The sequence below is a fragment of the Homarus americanus genome, unplaced genomic scaffold (assembly GCF_018991925.1).
Source record: "Homarus americanus isolate GMGI-L3 unplaced genomic scaffold, GMGI_Hamer_2.0 scaffold1600, whole genome shotgun sequence".
Lineage (NCBI taxonomy): Eukaryota > Metazoa > Arthropoda > Malacostraca > Decapoda > Nephropidae > Homarus > Homarus americanus.
Genome location: NW_024715166.1, coordinates 26,100 through 45,978, shown reverse-complemented (window position 1 = coordinate 45,978; position 19,879 = coordinate 26,100). Strand labels below are relative to the sequence as shown.

At 44.2% G+C, this 19,879-nt stretch overlaps 1 protein-coding gene across 1 annotated transcript; it reads right to left on the bottom strand.

The window, feature by feature from the left end:
* Positions 1-5,719: 5,719 nt before the first annotated feature.
* Positions 5,720-6,904, bottom strand: LOC121854602. Its single transcript, XM_042349305.1, has 2 exons — positions 6,770-6,904; positions 5,720-6,283 (listed from the first exon to the last, which is right to left on the bottom strand). The coding sequence occupies exons 1-2, from the start codon at positions 6,860-6,862 to the stop codon at positions 5,729-5,731; spliced, it is 648 nt and encodes a 215-aa protein (XP_042205239.1). The 5' UTR covers positions 6,863-6,904; the 3' UTR covers positions 5,720-5,728.
* Positions 6,905-19,879: the final 12,975 nt, after the last annotated feature.

Sequence of the window (19,879 nt, the reverse complement as noted above, 5' to 3'; positions counted from 1 at the left end):
CTTTGGAAGAAACGACCTTTCATCTGATCACCTGAAGAATCGTCACCCCAGAATGTCCACCTGAAGAATCGTCACCCCAGGATATCCCACCTGAAGAATTGTCACCCCAGTCTGCTCCACCTGAAAAATCGTCACCCCAGCCCACAGTGAATATAATTTGTATAATTAGGATAACATAAATATATTCCTTTGTGTTATGCATCTTTATGGTGAAAAGTTTAAAAAAAAAAGAGAGAAAATATACACCGTGTTCCAAAATACAATAATTCCCCCCCGCCCCCAAAAAAAAAATCTAAGATGAAAAAAAATTCATTTAAAAAAAATCAGTAAGGGAAGGGTTCCATCCGTTACCTAAGAAAGTCACACAACCTTAAAACAACCTGACCTAACTTAACAAATCAGAAATCTGACCCCACCTGAAGAATTGTCACCACAGGTGTTGCCACCTGAAGAATCGTCACCCCAGGATATCCCACCTGAAGAATTGTCACCCTGCCAAACTCTGGGGTGACAATTCTTCAGGTGATCCCTTTTATCATTACAATCATCATCATCATTATAATTATTCAGTGGTGTCAGGTACCCTCTACTCACCTTTAAGCAACACTCGTCATAAAAATAATTGATTCAATTAAAATTATGACGCTTATGTACAATAATAATTAAGTGTGTTAACATTAGGATATTGGAACGCTTTTTGTTAACATTACGATATGAGAAAGTGATAGCCTGTCAGAAGTTAACATCAGATTTTTGGAACACTATTTACTGCCGAATGAAGTAGTCAACATTACCATAAATCCGGAGACTTACAAACAGATTTTTGCTTGAAGAATAACAAAGAAGCGTCCTTAATCGTGTGTGTGTGTGGGTGTAATAATAATAATAATAATAAAAATAATAATAAAAATAATAATTTACGGATTATTGAAAAAATTCTGCAGCCGGAAGGCTTAAAATATACATTGGACATAAATGTCTTATTACATACATTGGTGGTTTAACAAAGGCCTTCATTAGAGAAAGGTAAAGTAACATACAGATAACATACAGATTAATGTAGGTGCTGAACAGCAAACACGTAGTGTAGTAACTCCATCCCAGGTGATGTTAGGAGGGGCATCACGTGGTGTATTACTTCTCTCATTAGATGGTGTTATGAGAGGCATCACGTTGTGTAGTAATTCCCTCACAGATGGTGTTATTAAGGACCTGACGAGGTGTAGTAATTCCTCATAGATGGTGTTATTAGGGGCATCACGTGGTGTAGTAACTCATTCACAGATGGTGTTATGAGGGGCATCACGTGGTGTAGCAATTCCCTCACAGATGGTGTTATGAAGGACCTGACGTGGTGTAGTAATTCTCTCACAGATGGTGTTATATGAGTGAGGTGTGGTCCCAGGCCTTCCCATCGTGGAAGGATTAACACAGCGCTGGTTGTTGTTGGATCTCACTGGCAATTATCACTGGGTACCTGGGACCTCACTGTGTGAAAGTTAACTTAGGTATGACTCGACAGTTACTGTTGAGTTGTTCGCCACTGTTCACCTCTCTTCAACACTGGTTACTTAATGCACAAAGGCAGAACATACCATACAAAAAACTCAGATCAGACAACAATGACCCTAAATGGATAAATAATTATTTAAAGAACATCATTGGCCAAAGGAAGGCTATAGGTAGAAGGATAAATCGTGGCGAAATTTACCTAGGGGATTATTATAGGGTATTGGCGAGTAGGGTCAAAACCGATACAAGGAAAGCCAAGAGGAATAATGAGGTAAGGATAGCAAGGGAGGCGAAGACAAACCCCAAAGGATTCTACTAAATGTATCAAACTAAAACACGAGAAAAGATTGGACCAATAAGGTCAGATACCGGCGAGCTCACTGATAACGACAGAGAAATGAGCAATTATTTGAATAAAATATTTTTCAACAGTTTTCACCACCGAAAATTTAAACATGATACCCGGAGCACCGACTCTATTCAGAGATAGTGAAGAAAACAAATTAAGCGAGATAGTAGTGACTAGTAACGATGTTAGTAAGCAAATAGACAAACTAAAGCCTAATAAGTCACCTGGTCCCGATGAGATATTTGCCAGAGTATTAAAGGAATGTAAGGAAGAGCTTAGTATGCCCTTAGCAAAGTTGTTTAACATGTCCTTAAAAACAGGTGTAGTACCAGAATCCTGGAGGATAGCGAATGTAATACCGATTTTCAAGAAGGGGGATAGATCACTATCCTCTAACTACCGCCCAATCAGTCTAACATCAATAGTAGGCAAATTACTGGAAGCAATCACTTCAAACTCTATTCGAAATCACCTGGAGAAGCACAGATTGATCAATGATTCCCAGCATGGCTTCACAAGAGGACGTTCATGTCTAACTAATCTATTAACATTCTTTTCATCAGATTTCGAATCAGTGGACGAGGGGCACAATTATGATGTGGTATATCTCGACTTTAGCAGAGCCTTCGACAGAGTCCCCCACGAAAGAATAATTAGAAAGGTAGAAGCACATGGCATCAAAGGTAATATTCTTAAATGGATTAGGGCGTGGTTACAAGACAGGAAACAGGGAGTGAGCATTAATGGCACTCTGTCCCATTGGAGCAACGTCACAAGTGGAGTTCCCCAAGGCTCAGTACTTGGACCATTATTATTTATTATATACATAAACGACATAGATATCGGCATAGACAGCAACATAAGCAAATTTGCAGATGACACTAAAATAGGACGTGTTATTAAATCTGATGAGGACTCCGCAAAACTACAGGAAGATTTAAACAAATTTTTCGAATGGTCTGAAAAATGGCAGATGAAATTCAACGTGGAGAAATGTAAAGTACTCAGTATAGGAGATGTAAACAGGGAAACCAGATACCAGATGAACAACGATGCCATAGAGAAATCCGACTGCGAGAGAGATTTAGGAGTAATGATAAGTAGGAACCTTAAGCCAAGTAAACGATGTGTTTTTGCTCGTAACAAGGCTAATAAAGTACTTGGGTCCATACAAAGGAGTGTTAGTTACAAGACTAGCGAGGTCATCCTAAAACTGTATCTTGCTCTTGTGAGACCACACCTGGATTACTCAGTTCAGTTCTGGTCACCGTATTACAGAATGGATATAGAATCCTTGGAAAGAATTCAGAGGAGAATGACAAGACTAATCCCGGGCATTAGGAACCTTGAGTATAGAGACAGGTTAAAGCATCATAATTTGCACTCCCTCGAGAGACGTATAGCGAGGGGCGACCTGATAGAGGTGTATAAGTGGAAGGCAGGGCTAAACAAAGGGGACATTACAAAGGTACTCAAACTATCCAACCAGGAGTGAACTCGTAACAATGGTTATAAATTAGACAAATTTAGATTTATGGGTGAAATAAGTAAACACTGGTTTGGAAACAGAGTAGTAGATGAATGGAACAAGTTACTAAATTTCATCATTAACTCGAATACGCTGAATAGCTTTAAACATAGGTTGGATGCTGATACGAGCAACAGGGGCTGGGTGTAAACGGGACTGCCCAGTATGGGCCAATAGGCCCACTGCAGTTTCCTCCATTCTTATGTTCTTATGTTCTTATGTACACCTACGCGGCACACCTGCATGCAACACCTACACGGTACATCTACACGGTACACCTACAGTACACGGTACACCTACACGGTACATTGCACTATAAACTAGAAATAACTCTATGAGGTGGAAGTTTCCTTAACACACAACATCACTTGTACAGACCGGTAGTGACCCTTGTTGCCAGCCCACCACACACAGACACACACACACACACACTTCATCCTTGACCACTCGAGGGTCGAAACGTACCTGGCGCTCCTCTGGGAGCAGCCAGGTCAACTGTTAAGTTGACCCATATCAACTCCATCCCCTGAACCCCTTCTCCCCACCGGAATATCAACAATTTTTCACCAAAAGTTACAATGTCATTTAGGAAAGGCATGGAACCAGTGTTGAACAGAGGTGAACAGTGGTGAACAACTCAACAGTAACTGTCGAGTCATACCTAAGTTAACCTTCACACAGTGAGGTCCCAGGTACCCAGTGATAACTGCCAGTGAGATCCAACAACAACCAGCGCTGTGTTAATCCTTCCACGATGGGAAGGCCTGGGACCACACCTCACTCATATAACACCATTTGTGAGAGAATTACTACACCACGTCAGGTCCTTCATAACACCATCTGTGAGGGAATTGCTACACCACGTGATGCCCCTCATAACACCATCTGTGAAGGAGTTACTACACCACGTGATGCCCCTAATAACACCATCTATGAGGAATTACTACACCTCGTCAGGTCCTTCATAACACCATCTGTGAGGAAATTACTACACAACGTGATGCCTCTCATAAAACCATCTAATGAGAGAAGTACTACACCACGTGATGCCCCTCCTAACACCACCTGGGATGGAGTTACTACACTACGTGTTTGCTGTTCAGCACCTACATTAATCTGTATGTTATCTGTATGTTACTTTACCTTTCTCTAATGAAGGCCTTTGTTAAACCACCAATGTATGTAATAAGACATTTATGTCCAATGTATATTTTAAGCCTTCGGGCTGCAGAATTTTTTCAATAATGCGTAAATTATTATTTTTATTATTATTTTTATTATTATTATTATTATTACACCCACACACACACACACACGATTATGGACGCTTCTTTGTTATTCCTCAAGCCAAACTCTGTTTGTAAGTCTCCGGATTCATGGTAATGTTGACTACTTCATTCGGCAGTAAATAGTGTTCCAAAAATCTGATGTTAACCTCTGACAGGCTATCACTTTCTCATATCGTAATGTTAACAAAAAGCGTTCCAATATCCTAATGTTAACACACTTAATTATTATTGTACATAAGCGTCATAATTTTAATTGAATCAATTATTTTTATGACGAGTGTTGCTTAAAGGTGAGTAGAGGGTACCTGACACCACTGAATAATTATAATAATGATGATGATTGTAATGATAAAAGGGATCACCTGAAGAATTGTCACCCCAGTGTTTAGCAGGGTGACAATTCTTCAGGTGGGATATCCTGGGGTGACGATTCTTCAGGTGGCAACACCTGTGGTGACAATTCTTCAGGTGGGGTCAGATTTCTGATTTGTTAAGTTAGGTCAGGTTGTTTTAAGGTTGTGTGACTTTCTTAGGTAACGGATGGAACCCTTCCCTAACTTTTTTTTTTTTAATTATTTTTTTTTTATCTTAGATTTTTTTGGGGGCGGGGGGGATTTATTGTATTTTGGAACACGGTGTATATTATTCTCTTTTTTTGTTTAAACTTTTCACAATAATGATTCATAACACAAAGGAATATATTTATGTTATTCTAATTATACAAATTATATTCACTGTGGGCTGGGGTGACGATTCTTCAGGTGGAGCAGACTGGGGTGACAATTCTTCAGGTGGGATATCCTGGGGTGACGATTCTTTAGGTGGACATTCTGGGGTGACGATTCTTCAGGTGATCAGATGAAAGGTCGTTTCTTCCAAAGTTTATTAGCTTCATCTTAAGTTTTCACAATACATTTTTATACTTGTATAAAAGTAAATAATTTTCTTTGGAACAGTGATAACATTTGTTAATCATTATCTGCGTCAATTTGAGTCATTAACGGAGGCAGGCAGTGCAGCGCGAGGCTATGACCAAGATGGAATACCTCTTCAGTGACAACAAACATTCGTATGTGGCTGCATGATAGAGTTACACATAAGGTTAAGCAGCATGGTGATTTGGTCAGACAGCACGTCCTCTCCTACGTGATGGTCGTCTGTACACCTGAGGTGTTCACTGGTGTACACGGAGCTGTCCACCAGCCCTCGACGGTACAGTTCTTCACACTCGCTGATCCCCGCCAGGTTAAGCGGCACACCAGTGTCCCACCACCACACTCCACCACCAGTCACTCTAGCGTCCAAATAGTCTTTGCTGGTCCTGGTAGTTTGTGGTCTTACAGTGTTGGGTATGGGACCCAGGGGGTTGGGGGAGTGTTGTTTTAGAGACCCAGTGATTGGTGTTGGAAAGGTGTAGGAGACGTGGGGCGTGGCAGGAGAAAGGTGGTGGTCTTTATACTGACGGAGATAATACTGGAACAGCATCTCGCTGCAGTCGAAGGTGGCATCCCCTAAGATTGACGCCTTGTTGTAGATTGTTCCAGTAAGACTGTGCTCCCTGTAGCGACCCTGAGACACCACCAACACCCGTGTCCTCTGAGCGATCTGAAATCAAAATAATTTTCACGGAACTTTGTGTCTGTGGTTACCGTGGTGGGATACCAATACACTGAGTTGGCCTTCCAGCAATTCCTGAGTCGAACTCCCAAGAAGACAGTGTGTGACTAATCCAGTGTGACACAGTTGTAGTTGTACCACCCTATCCTGAATGATTTGCCGTAAAACACAAACACGTTTATAGTTATTAAGATGAAATTCATAAATACCTTACTGGTTAACTGATAATTACCAGAATGAAGGGAGAGATGTATAGTACAGTGCCAGTTGTGTTTCAACCTGTTATAATTTCATGTCTAAACGAGAGACATACAAAAGATAAAAATAAAAAGATTGATAAAAAAGGAATAGGTGAAAAGGTGACATAGTGAATTGGTTAATTCAAGTTCGAGTAAAAGTGTATTGAAGGAAAATACATTTAAAGATAATGGTGAGGATGAGGAGGTGAGGGAGCGACCAAAAGGACTTACTGACCTGGTGTAGGAGAGGGACGACCTGTTGATGCATCTCTCTCATGACCTCCAGCACGTCGGCGGTGTAATTCATCATCATCATATGTAGTATCATCCACGACGTGTAGCCTGAGGAAGTGGACGAGGAAATACACCCTGTCTCTCATCTGTCTTACTCTCTCTAAACATCCATCAATCTGTGTTCTACCTGGTGTTCCCTGAGGACAGATGTACCTTATGGTGGGTGTGAGACAATCTGCCGTCACTGAGATAAGTATAATGATAAACTAACCATGTTGCTATACAATTGCACACATATGACAGAAAAAAGACTCATTTCATTATATACATACTATATACAGAAACAATTAAGAGCATTAAGTCGATTTTCAGATACTATATTTTCGATAAGCTTGGACGCGATTGGTGAATTACGTTAGATTATATTAGGTTTGGTTTAACATCAATAAACGTGTGTGAACTCAGTCTTGTTCTCACACAAAATATGTACAGTACATTATTGTACAGTACATAAGACAATAAATATCTATCATGATTCTATTATCACACCTGCTTATTCAGACAGCAACTGAAGCTACGCCAGACGAGCGCTCGCCCGCCTCCTACCTGCAGGTCTCACAAAAGAGTCTACCTTATAATATCATGGTTTTAAAGTCTATGCCAGACGAAGGTTCGCCCACTAACTGCTTGCAGTGGAGGTGTTGTGGCGGTTGTTGTCTTACCTATTATAAGAATGTGAGGGAGCGGGTCTTTCCCCCTAGCCCACCGACTTAGTTGTCTCAGTTCCTTGGTCTCCTGAACCTTGGACGGCGTTACCTCCATGAACGTCCTGAAACTGTGACCCACTTAATGACGGCTGTGGCTTTGACACCAACAACGGTGATAACAACAACAGCGCTTACTACAGCAGAGATAACAACAGCAACAACTTAAGAAAAAAAAGTAAAATAATCTCAATAAGTCAACGAGAGTCAGGCAGGGAATAGAGTGACAGCAGCTAACAGTAACAGCTACCACTAGTTCAGCTGAGAGTATCAGCAATGACTTATTCTTAGACCAGCTGCAGGAAGTAGCTAACAGCAGACAGTAGAAAACAGCAGCAGAAGCAGTACTAACAGTACAGCAGTGAGTCTTGGAGGTCATGCAGTAAAAAACGGAGTAAAAAACATAATAGTGACACAAATTAAACATAATTTAACATCACAAAAGATGTTAAGTAGGACAAACCCAAGACATAAGAAAATTTATGTATATAATGATTATAAATAGCGTAAGCATCATATTTCAGAAACATTTCTCAGTAACCATTAGAACATCTAAAATGGAAATGTAACATCACATATATCACTCATATTGTAAAATTAACCAATAAAACATTCCTAGCATAATCTTAACATCACTCAGTAACCATGAGGCACCATCCCAAAATCAGTAAACACTCCCGCCATACCTGAAGGAGACACGGAGGCGCGGGTGTACAGGTGTGGCGGCCTCCGTGTCGGTGAGTAGCTTAAAGGTGGTCCTCCTCATCTCCTCGTAGCTCATGGTTGTGTTCTGCGGCCACCAGAGATAACAACTATAAGTCTGTCTTTATTAATATATATATTGTTACGAGATGGGGATTTAGAATATAGTTAAAAGTCTACCCAGATCCCAACAGGCAACAACAATAAACAAACAAAGACAATCCGACTATAAAAGGGTAGACAAAGGATGCGAGTTTTTGTTGTGTATAATAAAGTACCATAAATTCTTTAACAAAATATTCAGCTTTCTATAATTTACCCTTAACCATACTTAACCTAAACATACACAACATTGGCTTAACAGTATATACATATTTATACAACATACCACATTTTGAAGCAAGTGGACGTGGGGAGGCAATATAGGATAACAAATACTTAAGTGCGGAGCTGAGATGGCTGACGAGTAAGGCTGAGTATTGAAGAAGATGGTAGGTAGTCACTGTGCCGTAGGTTTCCAGGATAGGTGGTCCTAGTGTGGTCACTTCCCAGAGTGAACTGAACTCTCCTCGAACTGAAGCTGATGAGGAAGACTTGGAGGAAGTGACGCAAAAACCAGGATATGGAGAAGGGAAACCCCAGAGTGGTAACTAAGACAAGTCATACTCGGGTTTCGTCCCTAGATGGCGTTGCTCGTGGTGCTGGGTAGGTAGATCATGACAATAGATGGCGTGGTTCGTAGTGCTGGGTAGGTAGATCATGACAATTGATGGCGTGGTTCGTAACACACCCCCCCTCCAAAGACCTCCGTAGCGCGAGCGCGAAGGAGGTGATCACCTGGTGCGTCTGGAGAGTAGCTGCTGCATTTCCACTGGAGCTCGGGATAAGGAGTCCGCAATCAGGTTGTCCACCCCCTTTATGTGCCGGACTTGTAGATTATAGGGCTGGGTGAGGAGAGCCCAGCGGAGGATTCGCTGGTTGGAGGTCTTGTTGGTTTGGATGAACGTGAGCAGGTTATGGTCGGTGAAGACTAGGGTTGTTTGTGGGTGAGATTGGAGGTAACATTCAAACTTTTTCATTGCCAACACCAGAGCCAGGGCCTCCTTCTCTATGGTCGAGTAGTTGGTCTGATGTTTTTTCAACTTGGCAGAGTAGTATGCCACAGGGTGAAGGACATCAGTGGTTGGGTCGGGTTGTAGAAACACAGCCCCCACTCCGACACCGCTAGCGTCGATTTGCAGATGGAAGGGCAAGGTGTAGTCAGGGGGGTGGACTACAGGCTTGGAGGCAAGGAAGGCTTTGAGGCGGTGGAAAGACTGGTCGCACCTCTGGTTCCAGATGGAAGGGACCGCAGAACTGGTAAGGTCTGTGAGGGGTCCGGCCATGCTGGAGAAGTTACTGCAGAACCGACGGTAGTAGCCGCACATCCCCAGGAAGTGCATGAGTTCCTTCCTCGTCCTTGGAGTGGGGAAGGACAAGATGGCTTTAACGTTTGCGTCCTTGGGTCTCACCATACCATGCCCAACAATATGTCCCAGGTAAGTCACTGAGGCCCGGCCAAAAGCAGATTTAGTCAGGTTTATGGCGAATCCAGTCTCTTGCAGTCGTGCGAACAGTATCTCCAAACGCACCAGATGTTCGTGCCAGCCGTCCGACACCACCACCAGGTCATCCAGGTAGGCGAACGTCCCATCTAGGTCTTGAATCAGGTAATTGATTGCCCTCTGGAATGTGGCTGGAGCATTAGAAAAGCCGAACGCCATAACCAAATATTGAAAAAGACCAAATGGAGTTATAAATGCTGAGATTATTTTTGCCCTATCAGTGAGTCTCACTTGATAATATCCTTTCAACATATCCACCGTGTAGGTTATGTATCTAAGCTACTGTGCCGAGTAGCAACCCTGTACATAAGCTACTGTGCCGAGTAGCAACCCTATACATAAGCTACTGTGCCGAGCAGCAACCCTGTACATAAGCTACTGTGCCGAGTAGCATTTATATATATAATCACGTGGCAACACTGCACGTGTTATGTGGCAAGATTGCCCCGAGGCTGCCATATGGCAAGGCACCTACACCTACGCCCTACACCTGAAGACGAGATGCTCAGCACCGAGGCCGGTTTCTCCGTCAGCAACATCGTCACCTTGCAGGCTGTACAGTCCCTCGCCAGCACCCAGGCCTCAGTGTCGCCAACCGACAGCGATCTGGCCCTTGAGGAACTACGGACCGCGGCACGCGACGACCCCTCTTACACTCAGCTCTTGGAGAGTGTGAGGACTGGGTTCCCTCACGACCATTTTGACCTCCACAACGCCCTACGCCCGTATTGGAAGATACGTGAGGACCTCTACGCAGATGGGGACCTCGTCCTGTACGGTGCCCGTGTGGTCGTCCCTGCAGCTCTCCGTCGTCGCGTTCTGACCCGCTTACACGACAGCCATCGTGGAGCAGAGGCCACCAAGCGCCGCGCAAGGCAGGCTGTGTACTGGCCCGGCATTGACGCGGATATCGTCAATACGGTCCGTGCCTGTGAGCCGTGCCAGATCATGCAGCCCAGTCAACAGCAAGAGCCCCTCTTGTGCGACGACGAACCCACCAGGCCCTTCGAGTCCGTGTCGGCTGATTTCTTCAGCACAGCTGGGAAACATTTCCTAGTTGTCGCCGACCGACTCTCAGGCTGGCCTGTGGTAGTAATCTGTGGCTCGGACACGACGTCCGCGGCCACCATTCGCCACTTCCGGCACCTCTTTCGTGACCTGGGCGTCCCCGTACGTCTGCGGACGGACGGTGGGCCACAGTTCACCAGCCGGGACTTCACAGGATTCCTGGAGCGTTGGGGAGTCCGCCACATCGTGTCAACACCCCACTACCCACAGTCAAACGGCCATGCTGAGGCTGCGGTCAAGACAGTCAAGCACCTTATCCTCAAGGTGGCCCCTTCAGGCAACATACAGTAGACTGTGAGGCGTTTGACAAAGGACTCCTGGAGTTACGTAATACTCCCACCCACACAGGACGCTCCCCTGCCCAGATCCTGTATGGTCACCCTCTCCGCTCTTGCGTTCCTGCACACGCCAAGGCCTTTGTGAAGGAGTGGCAGACCAGAGCCGAGAGCTGCGACCGCCGCGCCGCTTCACGTGCCCAGGACGCCAAGGCTCGGTATGACGACCGTGCCCGCCCTCTTCAGCCACTGGAGATTGGTGCCCTTGCCCGCGTCCAGGACCCGACAACGACACGTTGGGACAAGGTGGGTATAGTGATGGGCGTCGGCCGGTCGCGGGACTACAAGGTCAGGATGCCGAGTGGCCGTGTCTGGTAGAGGAACCGCCACTTCCTCCGGCCAGTCCCACCCCCTGCTGCTGGCCCCCTGACCGAAGACGAGTCACCTACACCTCACGAGGATCCGCCCCACAGTGCACCTCGACGCTCGGAGCGACTTAGAACTAAGAAGTTTGCTCAAGACAAAGACTATGAGCGTGAGGGGGGAGGGAGATGTAGGTTATGTATCTAAGCTACTGTGGCGAGTAGCAACCCTGTACATAAGCTACTGTGCCGAGTAGCAACCCTGTACATAAGCTACTGTGCCGAGTAGCATTTATATATATTATCATGTGGCAACACTGCACGTGTTATGTGGCAACATTGCCCCGAGGCTGCCATATGGCAAGGCAGCCCCAGTCTGACTGTGTGAGCCGTGCATGGCACACGCGAGTCACCACTTGTATTTCTCTCATCCATAATAAACGGACTCAGTGTTACTCAGTGTTTCCCTAGCCATCACTGCATTCTTCAGGGCACACTAGTAACTTTCAAACCGTCGTTATAAATTTTGCACAGCCTATGCTGTCTATTATATCTTCAATCAAAGGTAAAGGGTAGGAGTCTGAGACAGTGACCTGGCTCACTTTACGATAAGCGGTACAGAAACGAAAAGTGCTATCGGGTTTTGGAATGAGAAGGCAAGGTGAAGCCCAGGGGGAGGTACTAGGCTCAGCTAAGTTATGTTTTAACAAAAAATCTACCTCCTTTTTCATAAACTCTCTTTTTGGTGGATTTAGTTGATATGCTGATTGCCTAATGGGTTGTACATCATCTGAGATAAGCTTAATATCATGTTTAAGTATATTGCAAAACCCTGGGAGGTCTGACGTGACTTTAGGAAATGTTGATAATAACTTAGTGAGATCTTTTGCTTGAGATGGATTCAAAACAGAAAAACACTCATCCAAGTTGTTGAATATGTGACTGTTAGCAGGGTTTTCTCTAGGTAGAGGGAAGTCTAAATTCTCCAATAGGTCCATGTCATCTGTCTCCGGCTCCGGCCCTGACAAAGCCGTATGCAATACACGTAAGCTTATAGCCTCTGGGATGTTTTCCTCTGACTGCCTGGAATGGTAAAGTTTCATGAGATTAATGTGAACAAGTTGTAAATCTTTTCTGCGATCAGGAGTATGGACTATATAGTTGAGGGGAGATAGTTTATTAGCATTGATTTGAAAGTTTTGATGGAACCGTTCCAAGCAACCTTGGGAGTGTGGGTGGTAAGCCGAAGATGTACAATGGTCCACACTGAGGTCTTTCATCACCTGTTTGAAAAGATTGCTCGTAAAATTGGTGCCCTGATCGGATTGGATCTCTTTAGGAATGCCCACTGAAGTGAAAAGGTGCAAAAGAGGTTTGATTACATTTTTTGAAGTGATGCTTTTAAGAGGAAAAGCCTCAGGATAACGTGTACTGGTATCCATAACTGTGAGCAGGAATTGATTTCCCTTCTTAGTCGTTGGTAATGGGCCCACACAATCCACAACAATCTTTTCAAATGGTGTAGAAAATACTGGGATGGGGTTAATGGGAGCTGCTGGTGTTCTTTCATTTGGTTTTCCTATCATTTGACAAATATGACAAGATTTTAGGTACTTTGACACATCCTTCCTAAGTCCAGGCCAGTAATAGTGTTGGAGGAGCTTTATATATGTTTTCAGGATTCCTGAAATACCATCATGGGCAAGGGCAATTAATGCTGGTCTGACTAAGGAGCGAATTACCACTTGATGTATTTCAGACCACGTGTCTAGATGGGTAAGCTCAGGGGGTCTATAGGCCCTTATCAAAACCCCTTCCTGATAATAAAAACACGGAGGGTGTTAAAATCTTTACCCTCAACTGCTGCATGATGAAGTTTATTCAAAGATGGATCAGAGTGTTGGGCTTTAATGAGCTCATCCTTACTAATGGTCTTATTGTACAGATCTTCTGTGGGTAGGAAGATATTGGAGGTGGTTTTAGATGAAGAGGGCCCATTACGCACACTCTGTGACCGGGTGACAGCACAAGATGGGAAAAGGTGAGGAATAGTTTCTTCAAGGTCAGTGGTGGAGTTGACAGGTAAGGGAGAGTCGACTGTCTTTATGTTGGGAACCACTAGATCTCCTACCAAGTCATTGCCCAATAATAAATGAATGCCGCTCACAGGCATTGGATCTTTCCTAATGGCTACTTGCACTTCCCCAGTAATCAGGGGACATTGGAGGTGCAATTTAGCTAAGGGATAGGAAGAATGGGAAGAGAGATCTGAAATTAGAACACTCATTAGTAAATGCAGTAGATATATCAGGAATGACGTTAAACAGGAGGATAGATTGTGCTGCGACCGTATCACGTAGTATACGAATAGGGAAAGAATGAGACCCCTCTATGATTGGAATTTTTCCCTCATAGGTGAATGAAGAGAAGAGATCCTGATGGGGCCTTTCCACATTGATGGTTGCTATTGGTTGGAATTTAGGATCCAGGGAACTACTTTTAGAAGTTCGACACTTTGGGTGTTTACAAGACTGGATCGTATGGCCTGGTTTTTTACAGTAAGAACAATAAAACTTGATTGCATCAGGGGGGTAGGTGTGGGAACCTTTCGACCTACCACTCACGTCCGCAAGGTTATCATCAGAGGAGGACCTAACATGCCGGAAAGTATCACGTTCCCTACTGCCCAGTGACTCCACCAGCAAGGCGTACGCATCAGCCAGCTCAGCCGCACGCCCTAAATTAACCTCTCCACGCTTCTCCACATGCTTCAAGATGTGAAATGGTATCTTGCTCTTCCACTCCTCCAGGACTACCAAGTTTAACAAATCCTGAAATGTGGAGGTCTCTAGCCTCTAACCACTTCTTGAAAAACCATAAGCTTTTCTTGAGCAAACTCAACAAAGGTGTGTGAAAATGTTTTGGTTAGTTTACGAAACTTCTGCCGGTATCCATCTGGCGTGATAGCATAAGAGGTGAGGATATTCTTTTTTACATTATCATAATCATCAGTCTGGTCTAAACAGTTATAAACTCTACGAGCCTTACCACATAATTTAGGAACTAACACCGACACCCACTGGTCCTTAGGCCACTCGTTCTTCCCGGCTATTTTCTCAAAAGTCCTATATGACCCGTCCATATCGGATTCATCAAACTCGGGAACTAGGGAAGAAGCATTAGCAGGGTTAAAAGCAGCTAGTCTCTTTTAATGCCACTTCTTTTGATTTAAACTCCGATGTTAAGGTGACTTCTTTCTCTTTCACCTGTAGTTCTTTCAGTCTAACCTCCTGCTCCAACTTGGCCTGCTCCGACCTTTCCTCACGCTCCAACTTGGCCTGTTCCGACCTTTCCTCATGCTCCAACTTGGCCTGTTCCAACTCATGCTCCAACTGGAGTTCTTTCATTTTGATTTGGAACTCGAACCTAGCTCGATCTAGTTCTAAGGCGTCTATTCTTTGTGTTTCTTCTTGAGGGCTAGCCAGACCTGAGGCAACTTCTGAGTGAGGAGGGGAGGTGGATAGTGGTTGAAGTTTCTTGGACATGGGCGTTAATTGGCCAACAGCAGATTCTTTTAAAACTTCTTGTTGAACCAACATTTCAATTACCTGATTTTTTAACATTTCCTTAGTCAGTTGCTGTGAATATGGAATATTGCAATAGTTGGCTATTTCTTTCCATTCTTTCTTCAGGATATTAACACGTAATTTAGCTACGGAAGGATTTTCAATAAAATCCTGGAGATCAAAACCTGAGGTGGCCATTGTTAAGAAAAACTAGATAAATTAACTAATGGTCAAATGATAAGATAAGTGGATTACCCTAGAAAATATCACGGTAGTGGATAACCAGAAAGTCCCGGAAACTACTCAAGTAATACCTAGGGAAATTACACTTATGAATATTGTTCTTCTGATAAGATCCTTAGATAAGGATAAGAGACTTGGAAAGATACTTGAAACAGGAAGGGCGTATTACGGCATTAATATGAAGATCCGGATAAACAACCCTGAGTTACTTTATTATTGACCCCGAATGAGATGATGAGAAGAACAATAATTGAGGCTTTATAATTATGGGGTCCTGGTAGAGAGGGGCGTCCCAAGATATCACTTCACCCTAAACTAGTGACTATGGAACAGCCTACTCTGGAGCGAGGGTACGGCATTAAACAGATCCGGATTCTTCCCTACACTCGATAAGACTTACTACATGACTGCCACGTGTAATAACAGGTAAGCCTTATGACACTTGGAACCTAATATCCTACGTCTGTCACTCTTCCTGTACGATAATACCAATATATGCACACACATATGAAGGGAACTTTAAACCACCGTAAAGCAATTGTGAACAGAAGTGACTGGGAGGAATAATTAACAAGGAGTAACAAGGGGGGAAGACATATGGCACTTAAGGTCGTATCCTGTCACGGTCGCCATTTGTTACGAGTTGGGGATTTAGAATATAGTTAAAAGTCTACCCAGATCCCAACAGGCAACAACAATAAAAAACTAAACAAAAAAGACAATCGGACTATAAAAGGGTAGACAAAGGATGCGAGTTTTTGTTGTGTATAATAAAGTACCATAAATTCCTTAACAAAATATTCAGCTTTCTATAATTTACCCTTAACCATACTTAACCTAAACATACGCAACATTGGCTTAACAGTATATACATATTTATACAACATACAAGTGGACGTGGAGAGGCAATATAGGATAACAAATACTTAAGTGCGGAGCTGAGATGGCTGACGAGTAAGGCTGAGTATTGAAGAAGATGGTAGGTAGTCACTGTGCCGTAGGTTTCCAAGATAGGTGATCCTAGTGTGGTCACTTCCCAGAGTGAACTGAACTCTCCTCGAACTGGAGCTGATGAGGAAGACTTAGAGGAGGTGACGCAACAACCAGGATATGGAGAAGGGAAATCCCGGAGTGGTAACTAAGACTAGTCATACCCGGGTTTCGTCCCTAGATGGCGTTGCTCGTGGTGCTGGGTAGGTAGATCATGACAATAGATGGCGTGGTTCGTAGTGCTGGGTAGGTAGATCATGACAATTGATGACGTGGTTCGTAACAATATATATTATATATGAGAGAGAGAAGGACAGAGAGAGAGAGAGAGAGAGAGAGAGAGAGAGAGAGAGAGAGAGAGAGAGAGAGAGAGAGAGTTGTATGTAAACAGTCAGTGAGAATATTCAGAAGTATCAGTGACTCACCAGAAGGTGGATCAGGTACCCATATTCACTGTCGGTTCTCTGAAGAAACTCATAAAACAATGCCCTGATTTTTGAGTCGCCCAGGAAAGCGATCCAGAGGGAATTCTTGTTCTTAAGTCTATGGGCGAAGCAGGCGGTGAAGGATTGCGGGTGATCAAAGGGCACTATGGCACAGGGCACGTAGGGCAACACTCCGCCGTTGGCATCAATCCTACTGTTGAGGCGGAGGATGGGTTTTTGACCTTCCTTCTTGTGGTCATCCTCTTGACTCTTGGTAGTGTGGTGTTCAAAGGTTAAGAGTGTAGGAAGCAGCTCCGCCAGACTGCGGTAATCCTCGGTGGAAGCTCCAGACGACGACGACCTCTTCTGCAGCAGGTGTCTCACGCCTTTGACACCCGCTGACAGGTGTTGGTCCCCCCGAGGGTGTAGCGGCGTCCACCTGTCGCTCGTCAAGCTGCTATTGTCTGCAGGATATTGTAGCAGGTGAGCAGCGAAAAATGTTTATTCATCTGGCACCCCAGTGATGGTGAAGAGGGAGCGACACCTGTTTACTGACACACCTGTCTGGCCTGTTTCTCCACGGTAAACAAGTGGTCCTCTCCTCTGCTCACCAGCCTCCTCACTATATATGTCACCTTCTTTGTCACTCTCCTTAACATTATCCTCTTGGTAAACGCTCACCAACAAAACGAAAATTATTACTGACGCTGTAACACATTTTTTATTTCAACACTTTTGTATAAGATTTGTTCGTAGCACAAAGACCATCTTCCTCGAGCAGGGGTTAACCGTTTAAAGGGCAGTGTCCCACTTAGGTATTAAATTCTGGTTGACGCCAGAAGATTATATTCAGCTGATAGTAACCACTGCCACTCAAAGGGTTAACAGCGACACACAGTGAGGTGAACACGAGCCTTCTCCTCAAACCTTCAATATATACACAAACTTTTCCTCTTCCAGTGTTCGTTCACCTAGGCCTCACTTGTACTTATCTAGTTGCTGAATATAGATTAAATTGTTCTCCAATAACAACACGAGAGATAATGTATGAGTGTGTGACTTGTGTTTTATATTGAGCCGGACGGAGGCAGCGGCCACCCTTACCACACACCGAGACGAGTGCAGCATGTTGACCCATCACAGCCACGTCTCAGTCTCGGAAACACCTCAGTTTATCACTTCAGAATTTCCTATAATTTTCCTTCAAATCCAATAAGGCCGTCAAATCCAAAATGGTCACTTTAATGCCGTTAATTTACATTGAGTTTCTGTAGCATTTGTTTGTCTTGGTTTGTATATTTGTCTAATGTAGAGATTTCTGACATGAACTAAATATTTATACACAAATACTTAGTATCGTTTAAGTTAGTTTAAACAGGCAAATGTAATACTATAAATCAACCAGGTTCTCCCTTACACCTACATGGTATACCTACATAGTACACCTGCATGGTACACCTGCACCTTACACCTACACGGTACACCTACATAGTACACCTTTACGGTACACCTGCACCTTACACCTACACGTCACACCTACAGAGTACATCTTTACGGTACACCTGCACCTTACACCTACACAGTACACCTACACCCTACACATACGCAGTGCATCTACACGGTACACCTACACGGTACACCTACACGTTAAGTTGCGATATAAACTAAAAATAACTATTTGTGGTTGGAGTTTCCTTGACACACAGCATCACTTGTACCGATCCGTGGTGACCCCTTTTGCCACACACACACACACACATACACACACACACTAAGACTTTCCTGTCACTCGGAATCGAGAATACCGAGCATCCAGATATGAGAAAGTTATATGAGTTATTACGGATGTCACCTTCGTTGGTGAGTTTTAAAGTGACTAAAGAGGCCGACTCGGGACCGTCAGAGTCGTTCACAGATTTTGCACATGTAGATGGCACATGTAGTGCGGGAGGGGCGGCGGCTTTGTCTTACCGGAGTTGGCGCTTGTCTGCCTCAGTTTGCAGTCGGGGTAATTCGAAAGTATTGGCACCTTTTTGTGTTTTGCTCCTCCAAGCGTTACGACGTGGAGTAATCGTCTACCAGGTGAGGGAATCGATTTGAAACTTTTCAGGTTGTCTTAAGACTATCCTTATACCTTTTCAGTTGCGCTCCAGTGTTACATTTACTATTCGTTGGGTGACTGTAAAGTAGCTACTTTGGCAGTCTACTTTCGCCCATGCGAGCAATATAGCCGGTCCAACGTAGTTCTTCATGGATAATGGTAGCCGCGATGGTCCTACAGTTGGTGTCAGTGAGAATACTAGCATTTGATCTCTTGTCTTCCCAGCGAACTCGGAGGATGGAGCGTAGACTACGTTAGTGAAAGTTTTCAAGTGCCCTGAGGTGCCTCCTGTATGTGATCCATGTCTCGCTGCCATATAGCAGGGTGAGGAGGAACACTGCTCGATATACGTGCTACTTTGTAAATAATGTGAGCTCACTACAGCTTAAGAAGCGGGTACGGAGTTTGCCAAAGGCTTGTGATGCACATCTAATCCGATGTTGAGTCTCTTCATCGATGTACGCGGTGGTGGACACGTGGGAGACGAGATTCTGAAAGTGAGCTGGTTGGATGGTGGAGGTGTGGCTGAACCAGGGGCTGGCTGAAAGAGTACCTCATTCTTATGTATATTCGTCTCAAGTCTGAAGTGTGCATACGCATCTGCATAGGTGTTCAGGATCTCCTGTAGGTCGTACTCAGTGTGACGAACAAGGGTGAGGAAGTCTGCATACGGAAGTTCAATAATGGAAGCTGCCGACACCTCCGCGCTTGCTTGGAGTCGTTTTATGCTGAAAAGATCCTTCATCCCATACTCCATGTCCACCCGCCGGCTAAATTGTTGCTGAAACGAGTGAGGAAGGCACCCAAGAAAATGGAAAAGAGAGTTGGTTCCAGTACACATCCTTGTTTTACCCCTGTTTGTATAGGGAAGAACACAGACTGAGTGCCATTGTGCAGGGCACTGCCGTTCAGGCTATCGTGAAGTTGCCTCACGGTGGCAATGAATTTCGGTAGGAATCCCAAATGGCTGAGGGTGCGCCAGAGGGCTTCCCTGTTGACTGAGTCGAATGC